The 16,383-nt window shown below is 47.8% G+C and overlaps 1 protein-coding gene across 1 annotated transcript in view; it reads left to right on the top strand.

Moving 5' to 3' along the window:
* Positions 1–14,142, top strand: part of FAM180A (family with sequence similarity 180 member A) — a 102,794-nt gene extending 88,652 nt beyond the window's left edge. The window contains exons 3-4 of the mRNA XM_088459237.1: positions 6,999–7,099; positions 13,290–14,142. Of these exons, the coding sequence (XP_088315363.1) occupies positions 6,999–7,099; positions 13,290–13,637 (449 nt within the window). The 3' untranslated portion in view covers positions 13,638–14,142. The remainder of the gene's footprint in view (positions 1–6,998; positions 7,100–13,289) is intronic.
* Positions 14,143–16,383: the final 2,241 nt, after the last annotated feature.

Genomic DNA, 16,383 nt, shown 5'->3' with positions numbered 1-16,383 from the left:
GAGCGCCCTGCCAGGACATGAGCAGTGCGACCCCGGACTTGAGTACGGTTCCTGACACACAAGAGATTAGTGTCTAGACAGAGTTATTAATAACCATGAAAGTTGCATGTTCCATGTACTATGTAATTGCGTACAAACACAAAAACAAAACACAAATACCCATTTAATTAAATTAAATACAAACATCTGTTGTTTTCCCTTTCTGAAATCTAATGGGAATCTTCTCTCCTAGAGTAATCCAACCGGAAATGTCAATTAAGTAATGCGAGTAGACGTCGGCGATTTCATATAATATAGCCTCTACTCTAATGATTTAAGTGGTGTTGGCTGGAGGGGTCAATAGACAGCCAATCAGAGTTGATTAGATAGCGCAGTGATGTTGATGATTATCGGAAGTACAGTACTATCTTTGCAGCAGATCTCCATCACTTACAAGTGGCGCTCCTCCGGACATCTGCTGATGTGTCCGGTGTTACTACATGAACAGGACCTTACTGTTCATGTCCTAAACTTACCTGCTCACACTCCGCTCCACCAGTCAGAAGTGTAGGATGCGCCAAAGTCGGATTTCTGACAGATACACATTTTTTTTGGTGTGCATGTATTCTATGGAGTCAATCCAATTATAAGTGATGCATTCGCGGGTGCGAGTCATCGTGACAACGGCTGCACTTGACGGCAGCCTGAACTCGCTCAAAACTGTGCGCGTAGGGATGCCTACAAAATTGAGCGAGTACAGCTTGAAAGAGGGCCGCGAGGGGTTCGAAGTGCGGTGCCGTTGCCAGTGTTTGAACGCCGTGGCAATGGCAACACGCACCCAATTCACACCAATTGCGAGTCTAGACTAATCGGATTTCCCCCTATGTATGGAAATACGTCTCTTATGCAAAGAAAACAATATACGTGGATTTTTAAATGAACCCCTAATTGTCTATACTCTGACCTGCAGAAACCTTCATACTGTAAGTTATACATTGTATTCAGGATAAAAAATTAATTGAAACTAAGCTATGGCTGGTCTAATGCTGGGCATACATTATACAATTATCTGTCAGATATCTGTCCAATCTGGCTGGTTGGAATGAAAATCTGGTAATGTATGGGAGCAAATGACAATCGTCCATTTGCTCACAAACACTGTAAAACAGACAAAAATGGACGTTCAACCAAATTGGATAAATAAAACAAATGTAACCAATTTGCACAATTGTTTTTGTATGTTTTCCAGTGTTTAAAACCATATAATTGATTTGTTATTTGCAGCACAGCCAATGCGATATGTCGGTAAACGCCAACATTCACCGACATATCCCGGGTACACACTGCCCGACGGGCAGCAGATACATTGGCCGATCAATTGATTGGCCAATGTATCTGTCAGTGTGCACCCAGCTTACGGCTGGGTGCACACCTAAGGATTTTCTGTCCAACCAGCCAACTAGTTGATTGGTGGGAATGAAAATCTGGTAACGTACGGGAGTAACTGATGATCAGCAATATGCTCCTAAATGCCAGAAAACAGATGAAATTCGTCGGTCAGACAAGTTTGTTAAATGTTTGATCTAAACAATTTGTTCAAACAACAGTTTTTGTCCATTTTCCGGCGTTTGGGAGCAAATTGCTGATTGTCATTTGCTCCCATACATTACCAGATTTTCATTCCAACCAATCAACTAGTCAGCTGGTTGGACAGAAAATCTTTAGGTGTGTACCCAGCCTAAAGCTGGCCACACATCTAAAGATTATCTGTCCAACCAGCCAACTAGTTGATTGGTTGGAATGAAAATCTGGTAAGGAATACAATCAGCAATTTGCTCCCAAACGCTGGAAAATGGACCAAAACTGTTGTTTGAACAATAGTTTAGATCAAACATTTAACAAACTTGTCTGATGACCATTTTCATCTTTTCTGGCATTTAGGAGCAAATTGCTGATCATCATTTTCTCCCATATGTTACCAGATTTTCATTCCAACCAATCAACAAGTTGGCTGGTTGGATGTAAGTTGGTCTAGTGTGTGGCCAGCTTTACAGTCCAGGTTTTAGTGATATCCATGCTTGAGCACAGATGGTTAAATCAAAATAACTGAGGTTCTAATTAAAACACCTGTGGTTAAGTATGGCTATCCTTAAAACCTGGACTGTTAAGCTGGCCACACACTAGACCAACTTTCATCCAACCATCCAACTAGTTGATTGGTTGGAATGAAAATCTGGTAACGTATGGGAGTAAATGATGATCAGCAATTTGCTCCTAAATGCCAGAAAACAGATGAAAATCGTCGGTCAGACAAGTTTGTCAAATGTTTGATCTTAACAATTTGTTCAAACAAGAGTTTTTGTCCATTTTCCGGCGTTTGGGAGCAAATTGCTGATTGTCATTTGCTCCCATACATTACCAGATTTTCATTCCAACCAATCAACTAGTTGGATGGTTGGATGTAAGTTGGTATAGTGCGCAGGTTCTCAAACTCGGTCCTCAGGACCCCAAACAGTGCATGTTTTCCAGGTCTCCTCACATAATCACTAGTTAAATAATCAGCTCCACCTGTGGATCTTTTAAAATGTGTCAGTGAGTAATGAACACACCTGTGCACCTGCTGGCTGACCTGGAAAATGTGACCCGTGTGGGGTCCCGAGGACCGAGTTTGAGAACCACTGGTCTAGTCTGTGGCCAGCTTTAGTGTGCCTTGAGGACCGTGGTTGGTAACCTCTGCACTAGGGGGTATATTTACTAAAGGTCTAAACTCAGCCCTCGGGACCCCACACAGTACACATTTTCCAGGTCACCCAGCAGGTGCACAGCTGTAGTCATTACTCACTGACACATTTTAAAGAATCCACAGTTGGAGCTAATTATTTCACTTGTGATTCTGTGAAGATTCCTGGAAAACACGCACCGTTTGGGGTCCTGAGAACCGAGTTTGAGAACCTGTGGTCTATTTTAATCGATTAAGAATCATTCTAAATAGAGCAACATCAATGTTGTGTTATAGGGGCTAAATCGCACATTTACTAATACTTAAAAATCGATAACAAAAACTTGTCTGTTAGTAAATGTGTAATTTAGCCATTGAAACACAACAGTAAATCTAGTAAATTTACAAGTAGAGACGTGCTCAAGAAACTGCGACACAATCAGATTTAGATAAGTCAGCATATGCAGATGTTTATGCAGGAGTAGTCTTGTTTTATGGAATTGGTATGAAATACCGTCGGCCGCATGGCCGGCGGTTCGATTCCCGTCGGCGGCAGCCCGACAGAAGCAGAGTGCGACGCAGCGGAAGCCCAACAGCACTGGAAATCCCGATCGTGGATAGGTAAGTATCCACTAACCTAACCTAACCCCCCTAACCCTAACCCTCCTTAGGGGTGCCTAACCCTAACTTCCCCCCCAAGTGCCTAACCCTAACCACCCCCTTTCCCGCTGCCTAAACCTAAGTCCCCCGGGGGGGTGCCTAACCCTAAGTCCCCCCCGGGGGTGCCTAACCCTAAGTCCCCCCCGGGGGTGCCTAACCCTAACCCTCCCTCCCCCTAGCCTAACCCTAACCCTCCCGGGGGGGTGCCTAACCCTAAGTCCCCCCCGGGAGCCCTAAACCTAACCCTCCCCCCCTGCGGCTGTCCGCTCGCGGCGCCCTGCATCACTACGATCGTGATGCCGGACGCCGGTCTCCCGGCGTCGGGGAAATTTCACCCTTGCCGGGATAAGACAGTCGGGAAGCCGGATGCCGGTATTTAGGCAGTCGGCTTCCCGATTGCCTCCCTGTTTTATGACTTTGGGTGCAATGCATCCAACAAATGCTCGAAAAACCCCATATGTATTAAAATAGAGATATCCGCTGCGGACCACCGGGGCAGCAAGCCCCATAGAATTCTTTGGGGCTGCGATGCGCCTGTATGCTGCAAGCTCCGGAAAATGTAACTACTGTATACGGAGCTTCTGCCCAATCCTATCGAAAGAGCTACCCCAGGAAGTAGATGTTGATATTGCAGAGTTATATAGGCACACACCAGCCAATGGCTCACACAATGAACAGCCCAGTTACTTAACCAGTGGTGTTGGTTTATTGAGAGATAGTAGAAGCAACTGTACTCACTGTTATATGTACACTGGTAATGGAGCGGAGCGGGTTTCTATACAGCTCACCAGCCGGTGAGTGTATGCTGCAAATGGTTATCCATACAGGGAAGCTGGAACAGCGTTAAATGCAGGTAAAAAACAGGTTCTCTTTAGGAGCTACAGTAAGTAGGAGACTGCTGTCACCCACCATGTCACTCTACACAGTAAAGACAAGATGGCCCCGGCACATGCTCAGTAGTGATCATGGTGGCCATCTTGGGATATGGCATGAAGCCTTCTTGGAGAAACAGGAAGACTGGAGTCTGCGCAGTACCGCACTCCTTTTCAACAATGCATATCGGTGTTAGAAAACATGGTATACATGCGATAGAGGGCGGGATGTATTGCATAGTATATGCGACACCTGATTCATCCCGCCCTTTGGGCCTGATTCAGACCCGTTCGCTTGCTGCGGCCGCGCACTCCCTGCGTATCCAAATTCAGCTGACGTCAAGACAGGCGCTCCCTCGGCAAGGCATAAACATGCTCACTGTGTCTTGGCGAGCGATCACTTTGTGTATGCAAATGCCCAGCAGCGTATGGTGGGATGCCCACTAGCGCACGTCATCTCCAGGAAGTGTATTAAAAAACATTGGTACATCGAGGACCATTGGATGCGAACGCAGCGCTTGTGGTTGCCTCTACCCTAACGCAAGCACTGCGAGTATTTCAGTGTAAAAAAAAAAGGCTGGTGACGTGTACTAGGATGCTGCGTGTTAATTATGCACGCCCCTGAAACAGCGTTAAGACACTCAGGCACGCCTGCGTTCGCACCTTCACTCCCCCGTTTTCACTGGACTGCCCCTGTTACCACCCTCAAACGGCCTCTCATGTCACTCATTACACTGGGCTGTCTTTGCAGGGCGAGCGAGCGGGTCCCGAACGCTATAAGTAGTTTGCGCACCGCGATGCATACGCATGCGCAGATTAGCGAACATCGGCAGCAGCGAGCAGACGCTTCTCTAGTGACCCGGTCTGAATCAGGCCCTTTGGTTGTTAGTAGAAGTACAGTATTTTATATTGAACAAACAGAGCAGCGTAGAACGTTTTACAAGGAAATTAGGCGAGTCGCTGTTTCCAAAATAGATTGTTGGGGTGAAAATCTGGTTAGTGGGCACGTGAACATACATGAAATAGTGCAAATACTTAAGGTGGATACACACAGTCAGATTTGCCAGATGAACGATATCGTTGAACGATGAACGATATCGTTGAATGATGACCGTTTTGAACGATTTCAACGATATCTAAAGAACTATGGAGGTCATTCAGACCCACTCGCGAGCGGCTGTCCGCTCGCAAGTGGGTTGATGGTCCCCACTGCGCATGCGCACGACGGAGGGAGCTCCGTCGTGCGCATGCGCGAGACCCGATGAGCGAAGGACTTTCCTTCGCTCGGAGTGTCTCATCAAAGGGGGCGTGCTGTCGATGGTGACTGACAGCACGCCCCCTTTGGTGGGCGTGCCGGGGGCACGCCTACCGTCTGAAGCCGGCCCCACTGACATCACTAGTGATGTCAGTGGGAGTGATTTTGGCTCTGATAGAGCCAAAATCACTCCTGGCCTTGCGGTTGAAAAACTCAACCGCAGGCTTTTGCTCGCAGTTTCGATGGTCATTTTGCACGCTCGTATATGCTGTGGGTGGTGACCCACAGCTATACGAGCGTCCAGGAGGACGCTCCATTTTAATGGAGGTGGGCCTTGATTCAGAGCGAGCGCTCTGGTCAGAGCGTCCGGCTCTGAATCAGGGCGTATGAACGAAATCTGACTGCAAACATGTCAGATGCCAGATATCTTTCTCTGACAAACACGAAGGCGCATCGTTCATCGTCCATCGTTCATGGTTGCACACATTTTTCCATCAGATTTGAATGATTGAACAATTTTTTAAATCGTTATCGTTATCGTTCAAATCTGATGAAAAATCTGACTGTGTGTATGCACCAATATATGATCCAAATGTGTCATAATGTCCATGATTATGGAGTGTGTGTTCTTATCACAATTTGCAAATTTTTAGCTGTTTTTCAAGGCACTGACAGGAAACATTTGAACGCAACCCCCACAACACCAGACTACAGTATGATAAACGAAATGACTGTATAGGAGTGGAGAGGGTTAAACCTCCTAGGCTGGGGGCGGACCAGTGTGGGGAATCATGTGTTAATTAGGGCCTATGGGTTCTTAGGATTGTAGGTTTTAGCAGGGATATCAGAGATTGTTGGAGGCGGAGTCAGCCTCTTTTGTTCCTGTCTTCCCACCCTCCCTCCCTAAATTTTACGTTATGTGCTCTCTTTGATTTGGGTTTGGTGATTTCTTCGTTGGCTATTTTAGGCGGGAAAGAATGGCAGGTTACCTATTAGCACTGTGAATATTGGTTTACTCTTTGTTTCGCTCACCTTCGTTGACTGTTAAAGTCTGCTGGACCACCCTGCCGGGGGCAGCATCATCACCTTATCGGGTGGGTAGTCAAGGTAGAAGGCTTGAGTGTATGTGTTGTGGTTGGAGTGTTTATAGTGTTAGGCTTGGGCTGTTGTTAGCCGTTCTTTCTTTGCTACCATATTTAAATTAATTTAATAAATTTTAGTAATTAATTCATTATTTGTTTAAATAAAATAGCTAACAATTCTGCCAAATACAAGTCTCTGTGTCTTTATTTCAATTGAGTATGTTTTATTGTCAATGATTCCCGCACTGGTCAATCCTCAGACGATGGGAGGTTTAATAAAACATCTGTGTGTACAAATGCACTAATATATCTAGTTTTCACTATACAGCACCTATAATGGCCGGAATCCCTGTGACTCGAGTGCTAATTGCAGCCTGTAATATGTTGTGCACAGTTTATTCACCACACTACCTGTTCCCTTGTATCCTTAGTGGTGTTTTTTCCGTCTGCCCACCGGGTGCGTCGCTCCTCGGCCGCGTTCCTGGACCCCGTCCTGCAGAAGTCTCTGCCTGAGGTGGAGCTGCTGTATGAGGTAAGTGGAAAATCTATAGACGTTGTTATAATGTACATTGCAGGAATCCTGGAAGCTGATTATAATAACGGATCCACGCCCTAGTTCCCCGGAGCAGAGGCTGAGATTTACTGCGCTTACTGTATGGAAACATTGTGAGAAGTGTTTTGTTAGTGTATAATTATAATGAACTGGCCAGTTCTGCATGCCTAAAGGGGCTCTAAACTCAAACATAATATATATAACACACTGAGTACAGAGGAATGCACTTTATATACAGTATGTGTACAAGCTATGAGCTAAATTATGCTGTTATTATTTTATTATTATTATTATTATTATTATTATTATTTATTATTATTATTTTATTATTATTATTATTATTATTTATTAACAGTTACTTATATACCACCAGCATATTCTATTCTGTTGTTCTTTACTACTTAATCAAAACAGTAAAAAGATGAGGCTGGGTAACAGGCCGGCTCGAGGCATGTTCGACCAGTGCAGTCGAACCGTATAGAGGGCGCACCCCTCCCAGCCATTCCCGATTTCAGCAGGACAGTCCCTATTTTCAGGCACTGCCCCGCTGTTCCACCTGCGGGACGAAGCGTCCCGCGGGCAGTCGGGAACCTCCACCGCCGCAACTGTGCGGCGGTGCCAGCCCCTGGGAAGAAGAATGGATTCCACGCACATCCATTCAGTGCAGGGAGAGAGCAGGGGGCAGCTCAGCTACTGGCGTAGTGCTGGGCTCGCCCGCCTGCCTGACGTTAAATGGGAGGTGTGCCATACGGACACGCCCCCAAATCATACATGCCTACCCTCCCGGTTTTCGCGGGAGGCTCCCGATTTTTCGGGTAACCCCCCGCACCCCCAGAAGGGTAGGCATTTCTCCCGCATTCTGCCCACTTCCTAGTGAAGTGGGCAGAATGAGGAGAATATCCGCGGCGATCGCAGGTCTCCGTGTAGGGGCGGGGCTTAAAACGTGATTCTACATGGATCACGTAATTTGGTCCCGCCCCTTATGCAAATTTTAGCCAATCGGGGCAATTTTCCAGTGAGGGGGCGGGGCTTAATTATGTGAACCATCAGGCCCCGCCCCCATCGTCCCCCTCCTGCTTCTCTTACCCAGGCTTCTCCCGGGAAGAGATTTACAAAGGTAGGCGACTCTGCCCCAAATAGTCTAATTTAGAGGGCGTGACTAATTGTTATTAGGCCACACCCTCTTTTCGGGTCACTCGCTGCACAGGGCGCGGCTCATGCTGGAGCCAGCCCTGCTGGGTAATAACAGACAGACAGACAGACAGAAAGGTAGGAGGCCCTGCTCGCAAGCTTACACTCTATAGGGATTTTCATTCATAAGAATTATGTCCTACTATTTTAAGTAATAATTTGGCTATTTTGAGTCAGGCGCAAGTGGAAGTGCGGATGGTTCTTGCTGATTTCAGCAAACTGCGCGAGCGCCAGAAAGAAATCGGCAACTGCGCATGAGCCAAGTCAGACTGAAGCACGCAGATGGAGTTCGCTAGTGAATACGGCTTGATCCATCTGTTGGCGGACCGCACCATCTCTGGAATGGGCGGTAACTGGCTGGTGATCATGCAGTCACACGGAACTGGCCTATCTCGTGAGAGCGTCATGGGAGTGTCATACTAATGATGACGGCTGCAGACGTAAGATCGGTGGGCGGGAGAGGCTTCTACATGCAGCTGCGCAGATTTTTAGCATACACTGCCGGGTTCTCGGATTAGCATAATGTACTGTAGTTAACCGCCAGCCTCAGTCAGATGGACAATGGGCCGCAGATGCGTCTGACTCAAAATTGGGGCCTGCTGGGACCTGTAGTGCACCTGTAAAAAAGAATATTAAAATAAACACAGGACGCAGACACAGAATGTTGTAAAAAAAAATTTTACATAATACACAAACACACACACACACCTCTCTCATTTATTACTTGCACACATCCACAGAGAACAAGCTCTTCAGTCCAAGTAGCATTTAAGTCCTGGCTTGGCAAAAAAAAAACATTAACGCTGCACAACTTAAGGGACTGTCGCGAATACAGATGTGCGGGTTCGGATTTCTGAAATCTTTACACATCCGATGTTCCGAGTAGAACCGGGTCAAGGTTCGGATTCGGTTTCGTAACCGGGTCAATGTTTAGGCCCTGCGCACGCAGGGTGGTTACACAAACGGAGGCCTTAAGGAACGCCTGCCGTTTTGTGGGCGGCCGCACTGACATCAGCAGTGATGTTAGTGGGGAGCTTCCTGCTCGATCAGAGCAGGAAGCTTCCTGGGGCTTGCGGTTGCCGAGACCCAACCTTAGGGTCTCGTCGCAAGCCCCGATGGTCGCGATGGTCTTGACCATCGCGACCATCAACCTGGTTGGTCGCTAAAGCCACAGCTTAGCTAGTGACCAGGAGGCCGCACTTAAAAATAGAAGCGGCCGCCCTCATTCAGAACGAGCACTCTCTTCTTGCGACCGCCTCTGAATGAGGGCCTATGACTGGTCAGAGCGTGACTGTTCTCACATGCGGACCAATCAGAGCATGCCTGTCATTTCAAAGGAAATCACCCACCCAAGTGGGGCGGCGTTAATGTATTATTTGTTTTTTGCTTTTTTTTTTTTTTTTTACCAGCCAGGAAGCGGAATTCTCTTGGAACCAAGGGAACGTTCTGTAATATTATGATATTTTGCATGCGCAGATCGGCTTCGGAGCCCCTCTCCCTGCGTGTGAATTTTTTAGCACATTTGGGAAAATGTTAATTTCTATTTGCAGCAAATAGCGGCGATAAGAGATTGGAATTATCGTGTCTAAAACCTGATAATTAGTAAATATGCCCCCACGTTCCATCTTTTGTATCCCTGGTACTGAGATGAGCATCCTTTATTTCTTGCACATATACAGATGCGTACGCAGCAACGATGTAGCAGGACACATCTGTAGGGGTCTATGAAGTGGGCGGAGATAAAGTACCAGCCGATCAGCTCCTAACTGCCATGTACCAGGCTGTGTTTGAAAAATGACAGTTAGGAGCTGGTTGGCTGGTACTTTATCTCTGTTCACTTTATCTCCATCCAAGGATTAGTAAATAGACCACAAAGTACCAACCAATCGGCACTAACTTTCACTTTTCAAACACAGGGTGGGATGTACTAAAGAGGAAAATGCGGTAAAACCCTTGAAAATGCAGTTTTTGGGGGGTTTACCACATACCCCATATGTACAAAGATTTGTCCTGGTGGGTGACGCCATCTTCAGGTGGCGTTACCCAATAGAAGCCTATGGGCTTCTTTTTGGGACGCTCCCCGATAGGGATCCAATCGGATCCCTCCCATCACCCCCAGCGGCCCACGTCCTCCTGCAAATGCACAGAGACTTCTGAGTGTTAAACCCGGAATTCCCTCTGTCTGGGGCATGTACACCACATGCCCCAGACACATGCCCCAATGTTCACCACATTTTTAGGTACATACCGCGGTAATGAACCGACGTATGTACCCGAAGAGAGGCGGAATGTACTGCATTGCCGATGCGACTCTTAGTACATCGTGCTCCCTGCCTGTAAAGTGACAGGAGCTGATTGGTTGGTACTTTACCTACATCCGCATTATCTCTCTCCAAGGCTTAGCACATAGACCCCATAGAACCTAACGTGCCTTTGTGCGGTATGATTAGGACTTGCTATATCCCTTGGATGCTGAAATGTAATAAACACCAGGATTACACTGACATGAGTTACAGATAAAAACACATGAAACATGTAGTGAGGACGTAGCAGCAGGAGTCAGTAGTTGGATGTGATCCAGCTGGACGTGCAGGGAATTGCGCTTTTATGATAGAACATACGTTACGATTGCACGGAGCCGGTGCAGCATATTTTTACAGCTTAACAAATGAAATAAAAATATAGAAGGAATGAGAGACAGCGAGATCCCAGCTACAGGCGGTGCAGCGACCAATTCTACATCATAGCCTAAGAGCGCCATCTACTGACAAATTCATTCCATGACATTCACTATCTGCCGGGTGGTCAGAATGGTCAGAATGTGATGTCATTTAGCTCCTAGGAGTCACACAAAAGAGAAACAACCTAGTAGCCTGTCCTCGCTTTTATTAGAGCATTGAATGCTGTTCTTTGCAGTACAATGTGCAGGATGTCACCCATAGAGCTCCATTACATGGGGCTTAATGCAGAGTTGCACGTTATTAGCACAGTGGCTGCGATTTTGCATGCAGCAACTGTGCAATAATATGCTAATGACGCAGGAGGTGACTTGTAAATAGATGTCATCTGTAATCCGCTGCTGCGCCATATTAGGTCACCTGACTTCATCATCATCATTGCGTGTTGGTGCACCTGCTAGTGATACGTAATCCGTATATAATGCCGGCGGCTGTTTAGCCGCCGGATCAAATACCAACAGCAGCAGCCCGGTGGGTTGAAATCCCAACATCAAAGGTAAGTACCCTCCCCTCCCCTCTCCCCCCCCTAACCCTCCCTTAGTGGTGCCTAACCCTAACCTTCCCCCCTAGTGCCTAACCCTAACCTCCCCCTGTTAGTGCCTAAACCTAACCCCCCTCCCTGCACCCTAAACCTAACCCTAACCTTCCCATAGTACCCAACCCTAACCTCCCCCCGTTAGTGCCTAAACCTAACCCATCCTCCCCTCACCCTAACCCTCCCAGGGTTGTGCCTAACCCTAACCCTCCCTTAGTGGTGCCTAACCCATACATGCCTACCCTCCCGGTTTTCGCGGGAGGCTCCTGATTTTTCGGGTAACCCCCCGCACCCCCGGAAGGGTAGGCATTTCTCCCGCATTCTGCCCACTTCCTAGTGAAGTGGGCAGAATGAGGAGAATACCCGCGGTGATCGTGGGCCTCCGTGTAGGGGGCGGGGCTTAAAACATGATTCTACATGAATCATGTCATTTGGCTCCGCCCCCTATGCAAATTCTAGCCTATCGCAGCAATTTTACCGTGAGGGGGCGGGGCTTAATTACGCGAATCGTCAGGCCGCGCCCCCATCACCCCCCTCCTGCTTCTCTTACCCGGGCTTCTCCCGGGAAGAGATCTGAAAAGGTAGACAACTCTGCCCTAACCTTCCCCCTAGGGCCTAACCCTAACCTCCCCCCGTTAGTGCCTAAACCTAACTCCCCCTCCCCGCACCCTATACCTAACCCTCCGGGGGGGTTGCCTCACCTTAACCTTCCCCCCTAGTACCTAACCCTAACCTCCCCCCATTAGTGCCTAAACCTAACCCCCCCTCCCCGCTCCCTATACCTAACCCTCCCACCTAACTCTAACCCCCCTTTCCCTACCCTAACCCCTGGGGGGGAGCCCCACCCTAAATCCCCCCAGAGGTCCCAAAAGCTAACCCTACCCCCCACGGCTACATGCAAAGACACCCGGCTTACCTCCGTTCGGTAAGCCGGGTGTCGGGATTTAGTGGTGGGGCTAATGATAGGTGGGATTTTCGACGCCTATCTTTAGTCCCATGTCAGGATGTGGGTGTCAGGATAGTGGCCCGGTATCCTGACCGCATCCCAGTGATACATCTGACAATATTTTCATATGCGTCCATGTCTAGTTGGGGTGCATTTACATCAAAGTGCCACTTCTGTAATTGACCTTTGCTTCCCCGCCCTTACCTCCCTATTTAAGTCGTCATAAATGACAGCTGAGAGTTATGTAAGACAGAAGTTGCAATCCTGGTGTAAGGCTTACAGGATAACACCCATCTATCACTTATCTGTACATTTTTTAAATGAATGTTTTTATTTTTTAGCTGTTCAACATCTGTAGGAGCTACTTGTTACCGGCGTCGTAGATATTTGTGATGTGTCTCCTGCAGAAGTAAAGCCTACACTATAATAGCTATCACCACTAGTAATGGCACTTATACCTACCACATGCTAGAGGATGTGGCTGAAAATGGCGTGCACTCTGTGGACGCACGAATAGGTCACAACTGTCCACCCGCATCGGGCATTTCTCTTACATGCAAACGCCCAGTAATGTCTATTCACCCATCGTTGATAAACGACTGAGATGCTTACCACCCAGAACATTAGCTTCTTTAAGACGCATGTCGTCTACGACACGCGCTCATGCAGTAATACTCGCAGACGACTCAGAATCAGTTGTCTCAAAAACATTCCTGTAATTTATATCTTGATCTTGTTTTTTCTTCTTGTTCCCTTTAGTTTCTCTCAACTGGAGTCCACATTGACCGGGACAACCGGCTGGCTCTCCGCGACCCGGAGTTGTCCTCGCTAAGAAAAGCCACCGCCTTTGACGTCGTTTGCAATGACGTGATTCCCAAGTCTATCTCGGACATTCGGAGGCTGAATGATAAACTGTCCTATGTACAGGGTCCCCTGAAGAAAGAAGACTTTGAGAGGACACTTTTGACCATGGCCTACGCAGCCTTGAAAACATCAAAGTCAGACAACGACAACCAGCAGAAGGTCTGGATGGACACTGTCACCGAGCTCTTCATTGCATTGAGAAGAGACTTGATGTTCCCGTATAATAAAGAGGGTAAACACTGAGCCAAGATCTTGACGACCCATCGTCTATCAATGCATGTTATGTTACAGTTGCCAATATATTGGAGAATATAATTTATTTTACTTAATGGAAAGCGGAGATGCAATAAGCCTTTCCAATTTTGTGGTGGGTGGGTGACAGAACATCTTCTTCCCGCAAATAAGCCTCTTACTTCCACCACTCTGTCAGACAGCGGTCCCACTCCAACCCATCTAATCAAAGTAATTTCAATCTGGAAGACAAAACCCCATTTTTGACCGCTATTCTAAAAATAGGGGCACCCAAGCGCCTAATCCGGACTGCGAGCAACGCCCCTCATCAGCACAACTCCTCCCACCAGCCGTGTCTACTTTAAGCTAGTTTTCATCAGACATATGTATATTTTATATTTATGTGTAAACATAGCTGTACTGTATGGTTCCATGGTTATGTACTGTATGTGGACACAAATTTGCACAAGTTACATTTTTTATTAGATTATACTTATAAAGGTTCATAATTTTCGAAGCTGCAGTTGTCATCACAATCATGGTTGTTTTTACGGAGGATCAATGCCTTTTACACTCTTTACTGTGTTGCAATAAAAGCATCTGTCAGGAATGTAGTTATGATACCGGTGGTCGCGATGCCGCTGGTCTCAATAACGACAGGGAAATCCTGACAAGGGACTTAAGATAGGCGTCCAAATACAACGCTTATCTTAATCCTGACGCCGGAACGCGGAAGGACGCGTGCCCGAACGAGGTAAGTCCGGGGCGCCCTTAGTATTAGCTGCGGGGGGGAGAAGGGTTTGGTTTAGGGAGCATAGCAGAGTTAGGTTTTGCAGGGGGAGGTTAGGGTTGGGCACCCCTATTTGGGAGGGTCAGGGTTATGCACCACTGGGGAGTTAGGGTTAAGCACTAAGGGGGGAGGGTTAGGTTTAGGCACTAACGGGGAGGATTGGGGTTAGGGTGCGGGGTGGGGAGGGTTAGAAATAGGCTACAAGAATGGAGGCTTAGGGGGGGAAGGGGGAGGGTAAATATATTTACTCGACCCCTGTCGGGATACCAACCATCGGGATGCCACTCTCTGTATTCTGACAGGAGGCATCCTGACAGCCGGCATTACTTACCCATTCGATCTGTCGTATTTGTACTTAGCCAGCAGTGCTGTCTGTAGCTCAGAGACGTCAGTCCAATGCTCGGGTAAACAGAGTAATGCTGGGTACACACTGGCAGATATATTGGCCGATCAATTGATCGACCAATATAGAGCGGGTGCCTGTCAGCAAGTGTGCACCAGAGATATGTCTGTGAACGACAGCAGAGGCTACGGGGAGGAGGGCACGACAAGCCCACAGGCCAGCGGGGACCCACAGCAGATGACAGATGATGGTTTTTCCGTGTGTATGAACAACCATCATCTGCAGATATCTCTGTTCAGTGTGTACCCAGCATAAGACAGATCCCCAGGTGAGTCTGGCTGCTGTCCATGGCGCTTGCGTAACCAGGGCTCTTGGACGACCAGGGCTGGATTAACAATGGAGCAGATGGAATGACAGTCCCATGCCTCCGCATAAAAATAGACCCATCACCATGACAGCATAATAATGACCAGCTGCCCACGCAGTCTTCCATGAATCATTAGTATTGCAATTGTATTTCTATTTCCTTCACAAAATTATTCAATGTTTCTACTTGAATGTATTCACCATCAGACATTGTGGCTGATGATGAATAGGGTGTACAAGCCCACATGGCACTGGCCACACCCACATGGCACTGGCCACACCCACATAGCACTGGCCACACCCACACAGCACTGGCCACACCCACTCAGCACTGGCCACACCCACTCAGCACTGGTCACACCCACATGCCACTGGCCACACCCACACAGCACTGGTCACACCCACATAGCACTGGTCACACACAGCACTGGTCACACCCACACAGCACTGATCACACCCACATAGCACTGGCCACACCCACACAGCACTGGCCACACCCACATGGCACTGGTCACACCCACACGACACTGGTCACACCCCCTCCGCTTCTCACAGCATGACAATGGACCTGATTCAACAAGGAACGCAATGCTGCGTTCGCATGCAGCTGGCCGATGTTTGCAATCTGCGCATGCGTTTAAGCCGCAGTGCGCGTGTGCGCACTAGGTGCTGCGAAAGGGAAGGTGATCGCAGACAGCACGCAGACCTGCAACCCAGTGATTGACAGGAAGTACCGTTTGTGGGTGGCGACGGGGTGTGGTCGTGCGAATGCAGGCGTGTCAGTGCATTTCAACGCCGTTACAGAGGCGTGCATAAATTGAGCATTGCGGACCCTATGCAGCCTGAGCTCTCACTGCGTGCAGGAGATAAAGCAATGTCTGCGGGGGGGTCAGGTCACCCACTAGTTGTGCGTATGGGTCCGAAGGTTCTCCATGTTACTGATGTTACCGCTGTCTTGTCAGGTATAGAGGACGCAAGTAAAGGGAAGTGGGTGGTATTGTGTAGTGCTGGGCATCTGCTTATTCTGCTGCGATTTGCGTGCGTATATGCATTCATTAGCATATTGGGTACGTGCGTCTGCATCTGTGCGTTCTTTGGTGAATCAGGCCCAATGCACATTATTAACCAGGCTCCTCTGCAAACCCTCCACATGTTTATATGAAAACAGTGGAATGAAGACTGCAATAAGTGTTAGTGAGTCCCAGTTCTTCTGTGCTTTGCTGATACACAGACCCCTAACATAATGATTTGCTAACACA

This window comes from Taudactylus pleione, unplaced genomic scaffold, assembly GCF_031769625.1.
Source record: "Taudactylus pleione unplaced genomic scaffold, aTauple2 ptg000903l, whole genome shotgun sequence".
NCBI lineage: Eukaryota > Metazoa > Chordata > Amphibia > Anura > Myobatrachidae > Taudactylus > Taudactylus pleione.
The sequence above is the reverse complement of the archived record's forward strand: the minus strand, read 5'-3'. Positions and strand labels throughout refer to the sequence as shown.